The 19,551-nt window shown below is 48.1% G+C and overlaps 1 protein-coding gene across 8 annotated transcripts in view; it reads left to right on the top strand.

Annotated features, from left to right (window-relative positions):
• The window catches only part of PRKAR1B (protein kinase cAMP-dependent type I regulatory subunit beta), a 539,030-nt gene that overhangs the window by 39,686 nt on the left and 479,793 nt on the right, over nucleotides 1-19,551 (top strand). For all 8 annotated transcript variants that reach the window (XR_014518920.1, XR_014518921.1, XR_014518922.1 and 5 more), the window contains 2 exons: nucleotides 11,540-11,601; nucleotides 18,897-18,943. Coding sequence is in view for 5 of the 8 variants with exons in the window: in XM_083474488.1 (XP_083330614.1) it covers nucleotides 11,540-11,601; nucleotides 18,897-18,943 (109 nt within the window). In the remaining 3 variants the exon portion in view is untranslated. The remainder of the gene's footprint in view (nucleotides 1-11,539; nucleotides 11,602-18,896; nucleotides 18,944-19,551) is intronic.

The raw sequence follows: 19,551 nt of genomic DNA, 5'->3' as shown, positions 1-19,551 counted from the left end.
CCTATGTGGACTGGGACTACAGTGGATGGGGGTGGTAAAAGCTTAACGTCTCTGTGTATTAGGTTCTGCTTGTTGGTTTAGCCACAGCCATTTGGTTGGCCACTGTGAGAACAGAATCCTGGATTGGCCTGATCCAGCAAGGCTCTTCTTATTTGCTTATGCTTGGCTCCTGATCTGGATCAGGCCCCTTGCCCTAAAGCTATGCAGCATGTAGTTTGAGCCTCAGTCCGAATGTGTTCAATAGAGCTCATATCAAAGACAGCAGCTTTAAATTTCTTTAATCAGCTGACCAATCTGTTAGGGCTGTCTCCAAACATGTGCGGAGTGTACCCAAGAGTGCTATTTTTTAAAAAAAAAATTAAAGCGCAGCTTCTAGAAGAAGTTTATAATGAAAGCACTGAGCATAGACTTTTCTAGCTTTCCATCCTTCTGTTCTGGCAGCCATACATGAGGATGAAATTCTGGTCCAGCCAGTAAAATCCTGGCAGGTGGGGAAGTGTCCTGGCTGAGCTGTTCAGCTGCTTTATCATTTGAAAACAACAAGAAAGGAGGGCAGACAGTGAAATCTGGCAGTCAGGCACAGAGGCCTGCATCTGTCTCAGCCGACTCCTGTGTGTGAAGTGCTAAATCTCTGAAAAAAGGAGGTGCTCCATTCAGTTTGGGTGCTGTACAACTGCTACCAATTAAAACAACAAAACATTCAATGGATTTGCCGTCTGGGGCGGGGAGGGAAGGGGGAAATAGGCTTTCAGAACAATGTTGTTGAGTAAAACAGGCTCTACCTCTTTGGTCAGCGTGCTGCTGCAACAGTGCTGCAAGTCGTCAGGAGGTAAACATGTCTCACCAGGGCCTGCATACGTTCCTCAGCTCCTTCACGCATGCAGATGTGGAACTAAGTGCAGAGGCGTTTTTAGGGTGGCGCGACTGGTGCGGCTGCACCTGACGCCACGCTGCTGGGGGCGCCGAAACATCGCTGCAGAGCAGAGAGGCAGGGGGCGCTGAATTTTACCATTGCACAGGGAGCCATGACGTTTGAGAGCCCAAAACCCGCTGCTGCTAAGCTCCTGGGGACAGATAAGCAGGAGATACACACACCCTGAAGCTGATTGAGACTGATGAATAAACTGGGCTCATTCATGCCCGCCATTTCATAAGGAAAGCAAGACTCCCATCACAAGCAGTTTTTGAAACTGCATTGGAAGGCCTTCATGGATCCTAGTACAAAGCGTAAATTACGTAGCTGGCATTCAACCTGTACAGCAGCACGGGGGCCTGGTGGAGAGCCACATCTAAATCTAGAACCAGGGAGCAGGGCTGGGGAATCTCAGGCCCACGGCATTTGCAGCCTCCCAGACCTCTGGGCTCTCCTCAGGCCACTCGCCTTTTCCAGTCACACCACCTACTGGCCCAGATTCACTCCTTCCTTGAGTTTTTCCCCTTGACAGGAATGCATTATTGGACTCCCATGATGCCTCTAGGTTCCCTGGATGGAGAGCATACCCTCCAACATTTCTCCGATGAAAATAGGGACCTCCCATTCCATAACGATAATTCTTACTATTTCTACCCCACACATCTTACTGGGTTGCCCCAGACACTCTGGGCAGCTTCCAATATATCTATATAAACAGAATAAAATATTTTTTTAAAAAAATACCTATACATGATTGTCTTCAGATGGCCCAGGGATTTGGGTGAGAGGGGTGTGCGAGTGCGCATAGAAACTGCCTGTACTGAGGTAAAACTTCTGTACATTGCTCTTCCTGATTTTGCCTCTGGCCCAGTCCGCCATGGGCATGTGGTCCTTGGGAAAGGCACTCAAATGAATGTGGACCCTGGACTGAAACAAGGAGAGGGCGGTGGTGAAACTGGGAGAGGGAGGAGTTGAAAGCAGAAGCGCATCAGTCAGAAGGTGCTGCTCTGTTGACCAGGGCTCCATTCACACCATGCATTTAAAACACTACGATGAATTCCATTTCATTTTTATAAATACCACATTAGGTTAAGGTCTGGTTCACTACAGTAACAATTCTCCCCCCCCCCCTTTTTTTGCAATGTACGCAATATCCTTTTTGTTCTGTTTTGTTTTCTGCATGGGTACCATTTCTTGTTTCTTTTTGTGCCTTATTTCACTCTGTGCACTTGTAACTTTGTATTTTTCCCCCAATAAAAATATATATTAAAAAGTGCTATGGTACTAATTTAAACACTCATGTTCCCCCCCCCCCCAAGAATTATGGGAGCTGTAGTTTGTTAAGGGTACTGCTTAAAGTGGTATAATACTGTTTTAAATGTGTAGCGCTGTTTGGTCCACAGTTAAAACAACAATTTAAAGACACTAAATCAAAAATTATGGTGTTCTCCAAGAGAAAACTCCGACATAAATGGAAAATTAATAACCAACCTATTGAGCAAGTAACATCTTTTAGATATCTTGGAATAATTTTTGATGAGAAGGGATCTTGGTGCCATCAGATTAAGAATTCCATTGTAAATGCGCAAAGATCTTCCAGAGCTATCATAAGATTCTTCTACAGAAAAGGAGGTCAATATGTTCCTGCTGCCTCCCAGGTCTTTGTTGCAAAAATACTTCCACAATTGATGTATGGCACCCAGATATTTAATTGTCAAAAACTCAAGTCCCTGGAATCTGTACAAACTAAATTTTATCGCTCCCTACTAGGGTTACCTACCTGTGTCCCTAACACTGCCATTAGGCTGGAGGTAGGCCAACTCCCTATTAATGCCAGGATATGGATCCTGAAGATTCACTTCTGGCTAAAACTCATATTTTTCCCAGTGGGAGTGGCTCCATTGACTCTACTAGACCCGTTCCAGTCTAAATGGAGATTGTCGCTTTATGAAAAATTGAGGGGCCTGGGGCTTTCCCCACAAGAACTCATAGCCTCAGGCTTTGAAAAGGCTAAAATGATGGTGAGCCAGCGAATAGGAGATGTAGAGCTTCAGGACCATATGAGCAAGATAGATAAATATCCAGCTATCCAAGATTATGGAAAAGGGTTTAATCCAACCCCATATTTGCTGGACCTACAAATCGCAAAATATAGGCGGGCGTTTACCCTTACCAGATTTGATGTATTGCCATCTGCCTTACTAAAGGGCAGATACGAGGGCACACCCTACGCTGAACGAGTTTGCCCATGTGGTCTGAAGGAGGTGGAAACGGCTTCACATGTGCTGTTACACTGCGACCTTTACGGGGATATCAGGTTACTGTTTATCTCCCCTATTGTTCAGAAATTTCCAGGTCGATCTGAATCTCAGCGGCTGAAAATCCTACTAGGAGATAAAAACCCAGAAGTAACACTGAAAGTGGCCAAGTTTTCTGCGGCCGCGATCAAGCGGAGGGCATTAGCTGTAAAAAAGTAAAAGATCTGACCCCTGGATAAGCCCCCCCCTTTTTTTAAGCCCATACATATACTGTAGTGCATATATGAGTGTGTGGGTGTGGGTGTGGGTGTGGGTGTGGGTGTATATGTGTATTGTTTTTATGTATAATTTTACAACTTTTAATTGACACCATCATTCCCTTGTAAATTATTGCTGCCTTTTATGTTTTTTTCTTTTCTTCTGGTCTATGACCGTAATAAATTTATTCATTCATTCATTCATTCAATTTAAAGACAGCCATGAGGCTCAGATTAAGTCAGTTTTTCTAAAAGGCCCGGATAAACAAAAATATATTAGCCTGGTACCCAAAAGAGTACAAAGATGGCATCAGGCCAGCCTGTTTTGGAAGGCTGCTCCATAAGCAGATGCTAAGAGTAGAAAGGCCCACTCTGTGGTGTTTACCCACCTCACTTCCTTCAGAGGGAGCACCCAGCGCATGGCACCCAAAGAGGTTCTTAAGCATTGGGTCAGGTGGAAGAGGCAGTCTTTCAGGTAACCTGGTCCCAAGTCATTCAGGGCTGAATTTAATCCTCAGGCTATGCGAATAGGCCATCATGAAACAAACCACACACACACACACACACACACACACACACACAGCTTTCCCATCCCCTCAAACAACACTTTTCAGTGTATGAAATTCGTGCATTCAGATGCCACCCATAGGTGAATACTGTGGTACCTCTGGTTGCGAACGGGATCCGTTCTGGAGGCCCATTCGCAACATGAAAAGAGCACAACCTGAAGCGCCGTATCTGTGCAGGTCCGCGGCGCGATTTGGCGCTTGTGCACATGTGCGAAACATGATTTAGCGCTTCTGCGCATGCACGAGCGGCGAAACCCGGAAGTAACTCTTTCCGGTACTTCCGGGTCGCCGCGAGACGTAACCTGAAAGAATGTAACATGAAGCAAACGTAACATGAGGTATGACTGTTTAACAATCCAGGAACAAAGTGACGTATCTACCTGGGTGAACTGGCCCTCAGGTTTGAGCCCAAAGGAGTAAGGCAGCGTCGAGTACAAAAGTTCAGGATTTAGTGGTTTGTGGGGTGGCAACGTCCATTGTGTGAAGGGTGCCTGTGATGTTTGCTCAGAGCTGGTTGTTATCATTTGAAGACATCGGCAGCCAGCTTATTACAGACAAACACAAGGAGGCGGGCCGTTTCCTACTTTGTAGTGTTCAGCATGAAAGACCAGAGGAAGCTTTTGAAAAGGAGCATCAGCAATATTTACTTAACCGAGTGTAGGCAAACACACGGGAGGCCTGGAACTGCTGGGATTTCTTAGTAAGAAGTGATACTGGGATTTAAAAGTCTTACTCAGGAGAAATGTGTCGTGAGCCTTCTGGAACGGATGCCAAAATACCTCTCCAGGTGAGCTAATGTGCCATCATTTACACACTTGTACACAGAGTCTTCCAGTCCTCTTTGCATAAGTATGAATGACTATATGCGTTACAAGACAGAGATGGTATTTATAACTCTAGAAGAAACTTCAGTAGCTTTCAGGGCTCTCTGCATGTTAAAACCTGCAGCAAGTCTTTGATAGCCACAGCCATTAAAAAAGAAAAGAAAAATCTTCTAAAATTTGATTTTCTTAGAGAAGGCAGCTGGGGTATTTTTGGTCATTATCCAGTAGATAAAACTTTCGTGTCTGAACAAATTCTCCCATCTTCTTTTTGCTCATCTAGCTAACACGAACCTTAACATTACATGCTTGTACCTTTTTCTTTTTTTGCTTAGAATTTGATGTATCGTGGTAGAGCACGGTATCAAAAAAGCACTCAGCAATTTCTGCACTTAACCTCTCTTCCTCCTCGCAGGGACTTTGGGAAGGTTTTCTGGTTACAGTATGAAGCCAGGCAGAATGGACCAGCAGAGCTCTGCACACCAGGATGGTAGTTTCCTAGATCATAGAATTACAGAGTTGGGAGGGAACATGAGGAACATTTCATCCAACTCCCTGCACTGCAGGAATATGCAGCTATCCTGTTGTAGTCCCACGCTGCTCAGACACAGCAGATCTCAGTGGCAGGCGAGGCCAGCCAACCAGCCAAGTCTCAGGGAGGTACTGGCCTGGGGGAAGAGTCCATATGCCAGGTTCAGTCCAGTCCTAAGGTCAGGAGTATCTCAGTTCATGCAGTCAGACAGTCCAGGGGTCAAGGAAGCTGAGAGTCCAAGGTCGCAAGAAGCAGCAAGGTCTGGCCAGGAACGACAAATGTTGTTTCCAGCAACTGACTGAGCATAAGAAAGCATAAGAAAGCTGGAGCCAGCTGGTTCTTATCAGGAGCAAGAAGGCTGATCAGCAGCAGGTGGAGTCACTCTGCTTCCTGCTCCTTCAGGCTGCTGCTCAACAGGTGAAGCTGATCCCTGGCCTATGAGATATCCCTTACAGGATTGAACCTGCAACCTTGGTGTTATCAGCACCACACTCTAACCAACTGAGGTATCCAGGCTGTTTGGTCCTGAGGTCCACAGAGGGGAGAGAACATAAGAATGTACAGCGAGCCTTGCAGGATCTGATCAGCAGCTTATTAGGTGCAGTATTTTATTCTGAGATTGGCTAACTAGGAGGCGTCAGCACTTTCCCACTCAATTTTATTTATTTCATTTTTATTGAATCTGTACCCCACCTTTTTCATTAAGCGGTATATAATTCTTCTAAATAATAATACATATGCAGGGTTGTAAATTGCGCTGGGCTGAGGCTCCAGTACTTTGGCCACCTCATGAGAAGAGAAGACTCCCTGGAAAAGACCCTGATGTTGGGAAAGATGGAGGGCACAAGGAGAAGGGGACGACAGAGGACGAGGGGGTTGGATAGTGTTCTCGAAGCTACAAACATGAGTCTGACCAAACTGCGGGAGGCAGTGGAAGATAGGAGTGCCTGGCGTGCTCTGGTCCATGGGGTCACGAAGAGTCGGACACAACTAAACGACTAAACAACAACAACAACAAATTGCGCTGGGAGCCTTCACAGGTCCAGGAGGCTGCCTGATTTAGCAGTTGCCCATCAGCTTTCGGAGGGCTGTAAAGATGCTTGGGTGTGGGGTTCACCAGCAGCCCCCCCAACTTCCCTTGCACAAATGAGTCGAAGGTTGAAATAGGGCCCTCTGTCTCCTTTGAATCTGGGCTCTTTTGGTTTTTATCCCGGGATTGTTGGAACTGCAGCCTTTAAAATGTGTTTGAGACTGTTTGCCCTTCTCAACTTCATCTTCACATGCTGCTCCGAAAATCCTTTGGCTCAGAAGGCGGGATAATAATAAACAGAGGTAATAAATAAACAAAAGAACAAATAAACATGCGGCTTTGACTGCTCCTGCTCCACCCCACCTCCTGTGAGGTGCTCTCCTTGTGGGCTCCATTGAGGGTGTTGGGTGCCTGGAGGCACGTCCTTTGTCTTGGGTAATAAAAGTTCAGCAGAGCAAGGAAAATGCAGAACACCTGTCGGGTCTGTCAAGCCTTAATCTACGGATTATAATGGTTTTTAAATTATGAATTTGTGACAGGCACTTCCCTACCTCCCCCCCCCCATGAGCTAAAGACGTCAGCTTTCAAAAAAATATATGTATGAAAAGAAAGAAACACTGAACAAGGGCATTGCTCTCACAAAAGATATACCATTCCTTCACAGAGAACTCAGCCGTGGAGCCATAAGCTCCTACGCCAATGTTTGCCTAGCGGTTTTCAGACTTTCAGAGAATTTTGTTTACAAAGGGTTGTCTCAGCTGAGGAAGCCCTGCGTTTCCGCACTGCAGAAGATTCTGGAGCAAGTTTGGGCAGAGTTCAGGCCAAGGCCAGCCCAAGGCATCTTCTCGCCTGAGGTAAAATAAATAGTGCTTCGTCCTGCGCACTCCCATAGTATCCTTAGCTACTAACCCTCAGCAGAAAACTTCAGAGGCAGTTTTCTCCTTCCCTGCTGGTAAAAATACAACAATGCTCTCTGTGACTAACAATCGCGTGCCTTTTATTTATGCCTTCTATGTTACTGCTTATTTCGACAACTTTTATGTCACTTCATCAAAGGAGACCCGATGCAATACGACTTAAAATGAGTTAAAACTCTAAAATCAGAATTCAGTTTAAAAAACCTGCTGGAAATAAGATGAAGGATTATCCAGAAGTGCTGGAGGTTCAAGGGGGGGGCACACCTGGCCATAAATTGGGCCCACAGTATTGAGCGTGCAACTACTGTTGGATCCGAGCTGTGCATCTGTGTCATGGGGGATCCACTAACAGTCACTCCTCACAAGATCTCAGTGATCAGGCAGGGCTATAAGAGATCAGGCAGTCCTCGACATATTCTGGACCCAAGTTGTCAAGTGTCCTGGGAAAAACGGGGCATCCCGTTTTCTCACATGACAGCATGGTGGCCATTTTGGGTGCTGCGATATTGCAGGATTTTGTGCTGAGGTCTCGCCCAGAAGAAAGCGCTTCTCTCCTGGGAGGAGTGCTTTTTCGGGGAAACGATCTCGCATGGCACCCCAAAATGTGTGTTTTTGGGTGCCGTGGGAGCAGAACCCCGAATATGTGTGTCTTTTGGGCTCTGGGATCTCGTGTGGTTGGGACTCAAGATGCTGGAGGGTATACAGGGTCCTTGTAAATGAATACAGTGGTACCTCGGGTTAAGTACTTAATTCGTTCCGGAGGTCCATTCTTAACCTGACACTGTTCTTAACCTGAAGCACCACTTTAGCTAATGGGGCCTTCCGCTGCTGCCACGCCACCAGAGCACAATTTCTGTTCTCATCCTGAAGCAAAGTTCTTAACCCGAGGTACTATTTCTGGGTTAGCGGAGTCTATAACCTGAAGCGTATGTAACCCGAGGTACCACTGTTCAGATACTTTTAACCTGGTCCAACAGTGTATGGGCAGCCAGTGCAGACTTTTGATCACCAGAGTTGCGTGCTGGCGCCAATCTTCCTCCATTGACAGTCTCACCATAGCATCTTGTAGCAGCTGGAGACTCCGGAACAGGCCCAAGGGGAGCCTTTCCAAGACACCCAACATTCGCTGCCTGAGGTCGCAGCTGCACACCTGCCAAATGGTAGGGCCGGCCTTCCTTCAGAGTCACTAGATCCGCTTCGTTTTGTTTTGAACAAGAGCCCTGAGGCGTACCAACCAGAGACAGGGGGCAAAACATTGGCTCCGAGGAGCACTTCAAAATAAGGACTGTGGTGACTTTGAACACGTTTCTCCTTTCAGCAGCCCCACATAGGAAGAAAATAAAGCCACAGTGGCCATCCAGATGCCTGTGGGTTGCTCACAGGCAGGGCAGGAATGCAGTAGCCTTATCCCATCATGTTCTCCAGCGTTCAGAGTCCTGTGCCGCCCGAGGTAATATATAGCCATCATGACTATTAGCCAATGATAGCCATGAAATTGGGGCGTACTCTCCAGTCGGCAAAGAAAGCCTTATGAGCACGTTCCATCTCATCCCCTCACATCTTCATTGGCCACATCTGGAATGGGAGCTGGATGCAGTGAGGCCATCAATTCCCGGAGGCCCCTTGGCCACCTCTACAGAAGCATCCCAAGCCCCACAGTGGCTTCCCCAGCAGGGGGCAGCCTTGAGCCTGCCAGCCACTCCCCTAGCCGAGTCCCTGTCTGCCTCTGAATGAAACAGAGGCTCTCCGGCGAAAATATAACTCTTCAGGAGCAAACGATAGTGCTTTGGTTCAACTTTATGACCGGGTGTTTCCTAGATCCAAGCCTGAGCGAGTGAATTTTGGAACTGCTGGACAGGAAATAAGCTAATAATGGGATTTTGCAATGCTCAGTTTCCCATATATGGGAGCGAAAATTTGCCACAGGTTAGTTGCTGACCTCCCAGCTATTTGGGTGAATCTTTTTTATTTATTTATTATTATTATTATAAGAATTCCCTTTGTTCTCCTTGCTCATGTGGCATGCTGAGGAATGTGCTGTACACCAGGGGTGCGCAACTCAAATCACTCCAAAGGCCATTAAAACAATATTAACTCAAGGGGGCTGCACCACTGCATTAATCACCAGAAAGCATTTTTATTATAATTTTAAACTCATTATCCCATGCCTTGTTAACTTCTTGTTTGCCACAGCACCCTGGAGCAGGCAGTCTCATTTCTCTGATCCATCACAGATCTCTCTGAACCCCTCTTCCCTCTCTCACTTCATATAATAATGCTTTTTTATGCACCTTTTATACATTATTCAACTTAAAACATGCAGTTAAAGCACACGACTTTCCCAAAGAATAATGGAAACTGTCGTTTGTTAAGGGTGCTGGGAACTGTAGCTCTGTGAGGCAAACTACAGTTCCCAGTATTATTTGGGGGAACCATGTGCTTTAAATGTATGGTGTGCACACAGCCTCCCTCTGCATCCCACAATGTACCTTCTCTCTGCGCCCTGTGGCAATAAATGAATTTGCAACACCTTGTTGTTCTGTGTGCTGCTTCAGTAGGAAGCAATTGGACAGTTCTTCTTGAAGCGCATAGTATTAAGTATGTCTTTAGCCACCGGTGTTTTATTGTGCGTGTGTTCTGCAATATTTCATTGACACAATAATACTGCCTTAGTGGTGGATTTATTCTGCTTTATTCGTTGTTCTGTTATCTTTCCCCAATGCTACTAAATTATCGCTGTCTGGAAGGGCTATAGCGCAACAAAAGCAAGAGAAAAATAAATCAGAACCTCTGTGGTATAAAACAGTACAGTGGTACTTCGGGTTACATACGCTTCAGGTTACACACTCTGCTAACCCAGAAATAGTGCTTCAGGTTAAGAACTTTGCTTCAGGATAAGAACAGAAATCGGGCTCCGGCGGCGCAGCAGCAGCAGGAGGCCCCGTTAGCTAGAGTGGTGCTTCAGGCTAAGAACAGTTTCAGGTTAAGAACGGACCTCCGGAACGAATTAAGTACTTAACCTGAGGTTGCAAACGGGATCCGTTCCGGAGGCCCGTTTGCAACATGAAAAGAGCACAAGCTGCAGTGGAGCGTCTGCGCACGCGTGGCTTGCGATTTGCCGATTCTGCGCATGCGCATGACATCATTTTGCGTGTCTGCACATGCACATGCGCGAGCGGCGAGACCCGGAAGTAACCCTTTCCGGTACTTCCGGGTCGCTGAGGGATGTAACCTGAAAGAACGTAACATGAAGCAGATGTAACATGAGGTATGACTGTATGGGATTAGAATTCAGCAGGGAGGATGATAGGGGACAAGAATTAGCACATTTGTCATTGGCTCTGGCGCCCCCTACTGTTGGCCTACCACCCTTCTGCCCAATCATTCCCAATGGGCAGCTGCCACTGGCACTGAGTAGGCCCAGCCCTCTTATGAACTGCGTGGGCTGACTCATGGAAATCCCAGCATTCATCAGGATTTCAAGTTTTGAAAATGTTTACATTTCTCCTTGTATGAGAATGTCATTAAAGGCTGTAAAGAGGCATTCGCTGTCATGGTTCCCAAAGACACAGAGAGAAATTATTATTTCATATGCTTTTAGCGGCAAGGATTTTATATGCAAAATACCAGGGGAGGCGGGGGAAAGAGAGAGAATGTCCCTGTCTAAGGGGATAGCTTATTAAATTATGGGAACTGACAACTCCTGAGCAAAATCACTTGGGTTAAACAAGGGGGAAAGAAAATAAATTGGAACAAGAACAGGCGATGTTCAAAGAAGTCCGGAAAAGCAGAAAGAGAGGGATTAGCTACCATCCGTTCTCAGTTGTATGAGAAGATATGAATATGAATCTCCACAAATTGTAGACTTAAATACATAAACAAAAGGGTTCATCGATGCCTACCTCCAATTAACTCCAATTACTTATTCTTATTATTATTATTGTTAAACTTCAATGATTATTTATGTTACTAGGACCAATGTTAATTGCCTAGTTCATTGTTTTGCTGTTGCTGTTTATAATGTTTAGGAGCTGTCCTAAATCACTATTTTTCATTTTGACAGTTTTCCGTGTGTGTGTGTGTGTGTGTGAACTGCTCTGCATTAAGATACCGCAAATAAGCGACCTTAAACAACATGCCAGCTTCTTTACATGCTGAATGTGAAGAATCCACACGTCATGGGGAACTGAGGGCTTTCAAGCAGGACAAAGATGTCTAAATAGGTCTCTTTCTCTTTTGCAGTGACATATTTGATGCCATGTTCCCTGTCACACACATTGCTGGAGAGACTGTCATACAACAGGGTAAGCGTCCCACCCTGCATATGTCTGGTGGAAGCGTGAAAAGCATTGCTCTGTGAACATCCATGTTTGGGGGGAAATGCTGTGACCTTGGAGCTCAGCCCCTGCCTCTCTTCTACAAAAAGGGAGGCTGAAAGAGTGACTTCTCTAGTGGGTAACAGGAACGTAGACCTTCCCATGCGTTCTGCTCTTGTTCCAACTCCTCCCCCAGCCACTTGCCACCCATCGGGGTTTTCTGGGTCTAGAGCAGGGATGGGAAATGGGTCTTCCAAGAGTTGCTGTAGTTCAACTCCTATAATCCTTGACCATTGGCCACAGGGAATGAAGCTGATTCGCGCTGAAGCTCAACAACAAGCTACAGGTGGTGGGATTGTCCATTAGTTAATGAATTTTGGAAACAGATTGGTATAGAAATTGTTATGTAGTGTAGTTTCCCCCTGGGCCAACAGGGGGATACTGTATATAGTTTTCACTCAGGTCTGTAGATAGTTTTCACTCAGGTCCGCGGCAGTTATTTTAGGCGGGAACTCTGGGCTGTGGTGGTTACAATGTTGACAGCCGGCTGCCTATAAATACAGGCCGGCTGAGCTGTTATCAGCCAGTTCTATTTCAGCTTACCACAATAAAGAGTTACTTGGAGAAATCGCTGTGCCGGCTGCTATGTCAACCCACGACTTAACTCTGGCGACGAGGATGGGATGGATGGACATCAGAGCACAGCCAGATGTGGCCAGCCTCTGAACTGAGCTGAATCACTGAGCTGAATCACAGAGCGAAATCACTGAGCGAAATCACTGGGCAGCAGAACCCATTCAGAGCTGACTGTTCTGGCTAGAGCACTGTGTTCCATCCATCGCCCTTCACGCCGGCATCGGAATCATGGCTTCACTTGTGCCTCTACCACCGTTTGCGCCAGCCTCTGAATCATGGGACTCCTACCTCGCTCGGTTCAACTGCTACCTCCAAGCCAACGAGCTGACAGCAGTATCAAAGGATCGGAAGCGGGGCCTATTCCTCAGCCTCTGTGGGCCTGAAGTGTTTGAGACGGCCCGAGCGTTGGTTGCGCCTGAAGCAGTCCAGGCAACACCATGGGACACGATCCAAGAGAAGCTCCGCAACCACTACGCACCAAAGCCGTCCAAGATTGCTGCCCGCCATGCGTTCTACCACCGGAACCAGGCAGAGGGGGAGTCAATCAACAACTACACCACCGCCCTGCGACAGGCTGCAATGCACTGTGAGTTCCGAGACTTAGACGATGCCCTGATGGATCGAATCGTCTGCGGGGTCCGGGACATCCATCTGCAACGGCGCCTCCTAGCCAAGCCAGACCTCACGCTACAGAAAGCCATTGAGGAGGCTGTGGCCTCAGAAGCTGCTGAACGCTCCGCCCAGGAGATCCGCAAGTCCAGCAGCCCGCGTCTTGCTAGGGAGCCAGTTCCGGTGCATCATGAAGAGGCCAGCAGTGAGGAGGCATCCTCCAGTGAAGACGATGATGTGCACCAGACAAAGCGGGAGCGCAGGAAGTTCCAACAGAAGTCCAAGGGCCAACCGGAATGTGCTGGCTGCGGAGGCAACCATTCCCGTGCCAAGTGTCGATTCAGAGACGCCATCTGTAGGAAGTGTTCCAGAAGGGGCCACATCGCTAAGGTCTGCCGATCGGCTCCGTCTGACACCCCCCCTTCATCGATTCGCAAGTCCAAGTCTTCACTCCAGTCTGCCAAGGAAAGTTGTTTCGCTCTCACCAACTGCCGCTGCCCGTCTGGAACCACGATTGGCCAAACCGACTCGACTACGCGACGCAAGCTGAACGTCACGGTGCTCATTGAAGGAGCTCCATGTGACATGGAGATCGACACCGGGTCTGCCCTGTCCATCGTGTCATGGAGCACCATCAAAAGACTGGTACCCAGAGTGTCCAAAAGGCAACTCGACTCTCACCGCGTACACCTGAGAGACTACCAGGGAAACGACATTCCCGTGGTAGGCGTTGGCCGGTTCCGGATCGCCTTCAAGGATTTTTCGGGCCTGCTCCGGTTGGTGGTGGTCGAAGGTCAGCGGCCAAGCCTTCTAGGGCTAGACTGGTTTGATGCCCTCGGCCTGGAAGTCACCGGCATCAACTGCATCTCTAACGCAGAGACTGAGGGTCTGGTCAAAGACTTTGCCGAGGTTTTTGACGGCACCTTGGGCCAATATACAGGTACGCCCATCTCCTTTAGCCTTGATCCACAAGTCGCCCCCATCAAGCTAAAGCCACGCCGGGTTCCCTTTGCTCTCAAGGCTAAGGTGGACGAACAACTGGACAAACTGATCGCCCAAGGAGTTTTGGAGCCGGTTGACCACGCAAAGTGGGAAACCCCCATCGTCACGCCTGTCAAGCCAGATGGGTCGGTGAGAATCTGCGCTGACTACAAGTGCACGATCAACAAGGCACTTCAGCAGCATGCTTATCCGGTTCCTGTTGTCCAACACCTGCTGCATTCCCTGGGTGAGGGTAAGGTCTTCGCTAAGCTGGACCTTGCCCAAGCCTATCAACAACTGCCAGTCGATGATGCCACTGCTGAAGCCCAGACGATCGTCACCCACCGGGGGGCATTCCGTTGCCGCCGGTTGCAGTTCGGGGTGAGTGTGGCTCCTGGCATCTTCCAAAGCCTTATGGAGCGTCTCCTGCAAGGGCTTCCGGGCGTGGTACCATATTTTGATGACGTCTTGGTGTCTGCAGACTCACACCAGCAGCTGTTCGAGCGCCTCCGTGCCGTGCTGACCAGGTTCCAGGAGGCCGGGCTCAAGGTAAAGAGGGAGAAGTGCCAGATCGCCGTTCCACAGGTAGAGTTCCTGGGCTATCTTATCGATGCCTCCGGTCTTCATCCAACCACATCCAAGATCCGCGCTATCCAGCAGGCCCCCACCCCAAAGAACAAAACGGAGTTGCAGGCATTCCTGGGGCTGCTGAACTTTTATAACATGTTCCTGCCCCACAAAGCCACAGTGGCTGAGCCTCTTCACCGACTCCTTAGCACTAAGACGCCTTGGGCCTGGGGTCATCGGGAGACGGCGGCCTTCAACGCGGTCAAGGCTCTCCTTTCGTCAGACAGTGTGCTGGTACAGTACAGTGAATCCAGGCCGCTGGTCCTTGCCTGCGACGCCTCACCTTTTGGCATCGGTGCTGTCCTTAGTCACCGTTTTCCAGATGGAAGAGAAGCACCGCTCGCCTACTTTTCCAGGACACTATCTCCGACGGAACGGAATTACAGCCAGCTCGACAAGGAGGCATTGGCACTTGTGGCTGGAGTGAAGAGGTTCCATGAATACCTCTATGGCAGGACTTTTGACCTCATCACTGACCACAAGCCACTCCTGGGCCTCCTTGCCGGTGATCGTCCAACTCCACCGGTCCTCTCACCACGCATGCTGCGATGGACTGTTTTCCTGGCTGCCTACCACTACCGGCTCATCCATCGCCCGGGAAAATCGATGGGCCATGCCGACGCCCTCAGCCGTTGCCCTCTTCCAGCATTTGTGGAAGACCCGGCTCCAGCTTCATCGCTCCTTCTGATTGAGGATCTTCCGGCAGCGCCTGTATCGGCTGCCACTGTGGCCTCCGCATCTGCCCAGGATCGCACCATCAGCCGGGTGCTCAACTGGGTGTGGAGGGGGTGGCCACAAGGGCCTTTTGCATCGGAGTTCCAGCCCTTCGCAACCAGACAACATGAACTCTCAGCTCATCGCGGCTGCCTGCTGTGGGGAGACCGCGTCGTGATTCCCCAGGGACTCCGTCAGCGCGTCCTGGAGGCTCTGCACGTTGGCCACCCGGGAATTGTCAAAATGAAGGCGTTGGCTCGGTGTTACGTCTGGTGGCCTAATATGGACGATGCCATCACTGCCTGGGTGTCCGCCTGTCAAGCGTGCCAGGAGTCGAGGCCTGCACCACCGGCAGCTAAGGGACACACCTGGGAGACGCCAAAGACACCCTGGTCGAGGGTGCACATCGATCTGGCTGGTCCCTTTCACGGCCGGACCTTTATGGTAGTGGTGGACGCCTATTCCAAATGGCTGGAGGTCGCCCTGATGCCCTCCACCACTACCGAAGCTGTCATCCGGGTGCTGCGAGGCCTGTTTGCAACGCATGGGTGTCCTGATGTCCTTGTCTCTGACAACGGACCGCAGTTCACGTCAGGCACGTTTGAGCGGTATCTTTTGGGACTGGGCATCCGCCATGCCCTAACGGCACCCTTTCATCCATCCAGCAACGGGCAAGCGGAAAGAATGGTGCGCTCGACAAAAGAGGCACTGGCGCGCCTGGACCGGGGAGACTGGCATGAGCGGGTCGCCGAATACTTGTTCGTGCAACACATCACCCCTCATGCGGCCACAGGGAGGAGTCCTGCTGAACTGCTTATGGGCCGCCGCCTCAGGTCACCGCTCGACCGGCTACACCCAGACTTTGCCGTGGCTGAACCCCCAGGCTGTGCCAATGCACCACGGTCATTTGTCCCAGGAAACCAGGTCTTTGCCCGGAACTATGTGGGGGACATCCCTTGGGTGCCAGCCACAGTAGTGGGAGTCACTGGACCTCGCTCGTACCAGGTGGCACTCGAAGACGGACGCTTGTGGCGACGGCACATAGACCAGCTTAGGCGCAGGGTTGGGGACTTGGACACTACCGAGGTGCCCCCAACTGCGCTTGCGGCTCCAGAAGAGACACGTACAGATGGCGAGGCCCCACCTACACCTTCCTCGCAAACTGCCAGCGTGGAGCCGAACCAAGCCGTTTCAGAACAGACTCAGACCACTCCACTTGCGGAGGCTCCACCCACAGCAGCGGATCCAGGGGAGTTGGTTCCAACGCCACCTAGGGTCGCACCACAGCCTCAGCGAGAACTGTGTGGCCCTCCGGACTTGGCTACCAGTCCCCGGCGGTCTGGCAGAGTTTCCAAGCGCCCAACGTATTTAAAGGACTATGTTGTTGGACAGGTATCACTGTTGGTCTAAGTATGGGAAATGTAACCGATATGCTTTTGTGCCTAATTGAACCATTACGCGTAGTGCTGTATATAAGGAAACCATTACGATTGTAACTAACGCCTTATCTCGGTGGGGAGGGGTGTTATGTAGTGTAGTTTCCCCCTGGGCCAACAGGGGGATACTGTATATAGTTTTCACTCAGGTCTGTAGATAGTTTTCACTCAGGTCCGCGGCAGTTATTTTAGGCGGGAACTCTGGGCTGTGGTGGTTACAATGTTGACAGCCGGCTGCCTATAAATACAGGCCGGCTGAGCTGTTATCAGCCAGTTCTATTTCAGCTTACCACAATAAAGAGTTACTTGGAGAAATCGCTGTGCCGGCTGCTATGTCAACCCACGACTTAACAGAAATATTGGAAATTGTGGGTAGGAAGGTGGAAATATCTAAATAAATGGTTCTTATTAGCCTGAGTAGCACCGAGTTATGGGTAAAATTGATGGTAACTGCAGCCAGACAGGTTATAGCGAGTAATTGGAAAAATGCAAAAGAGCTAGGGGTGAACCAATGGAGGAAAAAATTGAATAATATTATAATTTTAGAATATCTAACTGTGAAGATACACAGAATGAAAGGGTTTAAGGTCAGTGAGAAAGAGGAGGATTGGTTTGAGAAGATACTGAATTATTTGGGTAGATTTGAACAATTTGGGGAAATTAAATTGTTAAAAGTTAAATAAACCTTGTGGAGCGAGGAGTGTAAATGCATATAGAATTGTGCATATGGTCGATTTGAATATGTTATTATTGATTATGTATGCTCAATGTATCAGTCGCCTGGGGGGTTTCACTGTTGGGTTTTGGTTGTTTGTAAAAAGAAAGAAAGAAAGAAAGAAAGAAAGAAAGAAAGAAAGAAAGAAAGAAAGAAAGAAACATGCTACAGGTCTTCCAGTCTTGGTCCAGAACCTAGGCCAATAGTTCTCAAAGGGTTTGGCAGGAGAAGATGGCGGGAAGGCTCAAGGACAATCTAATAGGCATTTGAACATTTCAACGTAGTGTAGTATAGTATCAAAATAATTTTGTTGGGATATACAACCAGGGACAGTATCCATGCCTCTGGCTGCTCTACAGTTCTGCTCAACCTGTTGTTGTGAGCAGGGATTTTCAACTCTGACAAATATGAAAGATGAGAAAAGAGAAAGCTTCCTTTGTCGAGGAGAAGATGCACATTTTTTTGGTCTTAAATTAGACCTAATATAAACAAGATTACCTGGCAAAAGCAAGCTCGCACTTCTCATCGAGTTTGTACACATGCTTAAGGTACATATCTAAGAGGCTAGTTTAAAATTATATTTTGGGAATGGTTCATATTCTTATGTAGCTGCATTGTTTTATATTTTCTGGATGTCCCATGACCGTATTCTAAAGTAGTTGTGTTCTATAACACCATCAAGCACTGCTAGGAGTTGTTTATTTGCCCCCCCAATGTATTTCTTGTCAATTAAAAAATTGGCATGATGTGAGCAATGAGCAAATTTTCATTCTGAAAGTGTGGTCCAGAGAAGAAAGTTTGAGAACCACTGACTTAGACTGTTGGGAAAGTGTAGGGAGAGCAGTTGGATGGAGAAAGTGATGACTAAGAAGGAGGTTTAGTTGCCTTTCCACCTGTTTGCCATTTATTTGGTGGAAGAATCGCCTCCCCAGGAGAAGTGACCCGTGGGCTTTGAAGGCACCAGCCAGAAGTGTAGCATGTATTTATTTATTTTATTTATTTGTTGCATTTACATCCCACCTCCTTCTCCAAGGAGCTGAAGGTAGTGCTCACGATTCTCCGCCTTCACGTTTATTCTCCACAACAACCCTGGCAGATTGGGCTGAGAGGCAAGGATTGGCCCAAGAATACCCAGTGAGCTTCTGGGCTCTATGAGAATTTCAACCCTGGCCTCCTAGGTCCTAGATCTGGCACTCTAAACACGAGCTTTCTGTAGTGCTGGCCTTAATTCACTTGAGAAAAGCTGCCTGAGTATCTTTGCTAGAAACAGAATTAATAAGGAAAGCTGAAATTGAAGATGTGTTAATGAGAGTTAATATACTTGGCAGTTCATCATGTCATGCGCTTACTTGCCAGATGGCTATGCAGTAAAATGCAGGAATACTTTAATTTCCAGCGATATCCTGTTGATCATGAATATATAAGGTGGTATTTTGAAATAACCAAATACACAAGTTGGAAATGGGAGCTCTTGCCTGGTTCCATGAGTCTGCGCGAGAGTCTGTTGTCTCCATTTTGGAAACGGTTTGTGAAAACGATCAAAACTTGTTTTTGTTTCCTTGCAGGAGACGAAGGAGACAACTTCTACGTAATCGACCAAGGAGAAGTGGATGTAAGTGCAAATTCACCTCTTACCTGATGGAATTTTGTGGTTTCCCTTCAGATCTTATTCATGCTACCTCGGGAACAGGAAAAAAACTGCCTTACACTCAGACCTCCTGGTCCACTTAGTATTGCCTACACTGACTGGCAGTGGCTCCAGTCATCCTTGGCATGTCTGCAGGGACAAAGTGTTGCCACTTGCATGTGCTGGACATTGTGTAGCTCCTGTAAAAGAGAGAGAGAGAGAGAGAGAGAGAGAGAGAGAGAGAGAGAGAGAGAGAAGCAATTTCAAAGGCACATTTAACTTCAGTGTGGATGAGCCATTCGTATTATGTTCGAACCAAGTCACCGTGCCCTAAAAAATACTTCTCCTCTTCCCATATGTCCACCCAGCTCAGTTTTAAAAACCTTGCTTCCACGATAGGTTCTAGTCCGAAAGGGAGCAGCTCTTCGGGGCTGACTTGGCTTGCAAGAAGCAATTTTCCCACGTGGCACAGTTCGTGAGCCAAGCTTATTTGTCCGCGTGAAGTAGGTTAATGGGGTATCATATGCAAACAAATTACTTTAGAAGCCATATTAACCACACCTGTAGGCAAGACATTTTGCCACTGGATGATC

This window comes from Podarcis liolepis (genome assembly GCF_965112155.1).
Source record: "Podarcis liolepis genome assembly, chromosome: 14".
NCBI classification, from domain to species: domain Eukaryota; kingdom Metazoa; phylum Chordata; class Lepidosauria; order Squamata; family Lacertidae; genus Podarcis; species Podarcis liolepis.
Note: the sequence above shows the minus strand (reverse complement) of the source record. Positions and strands in the feature narration are given on the sequence as shown.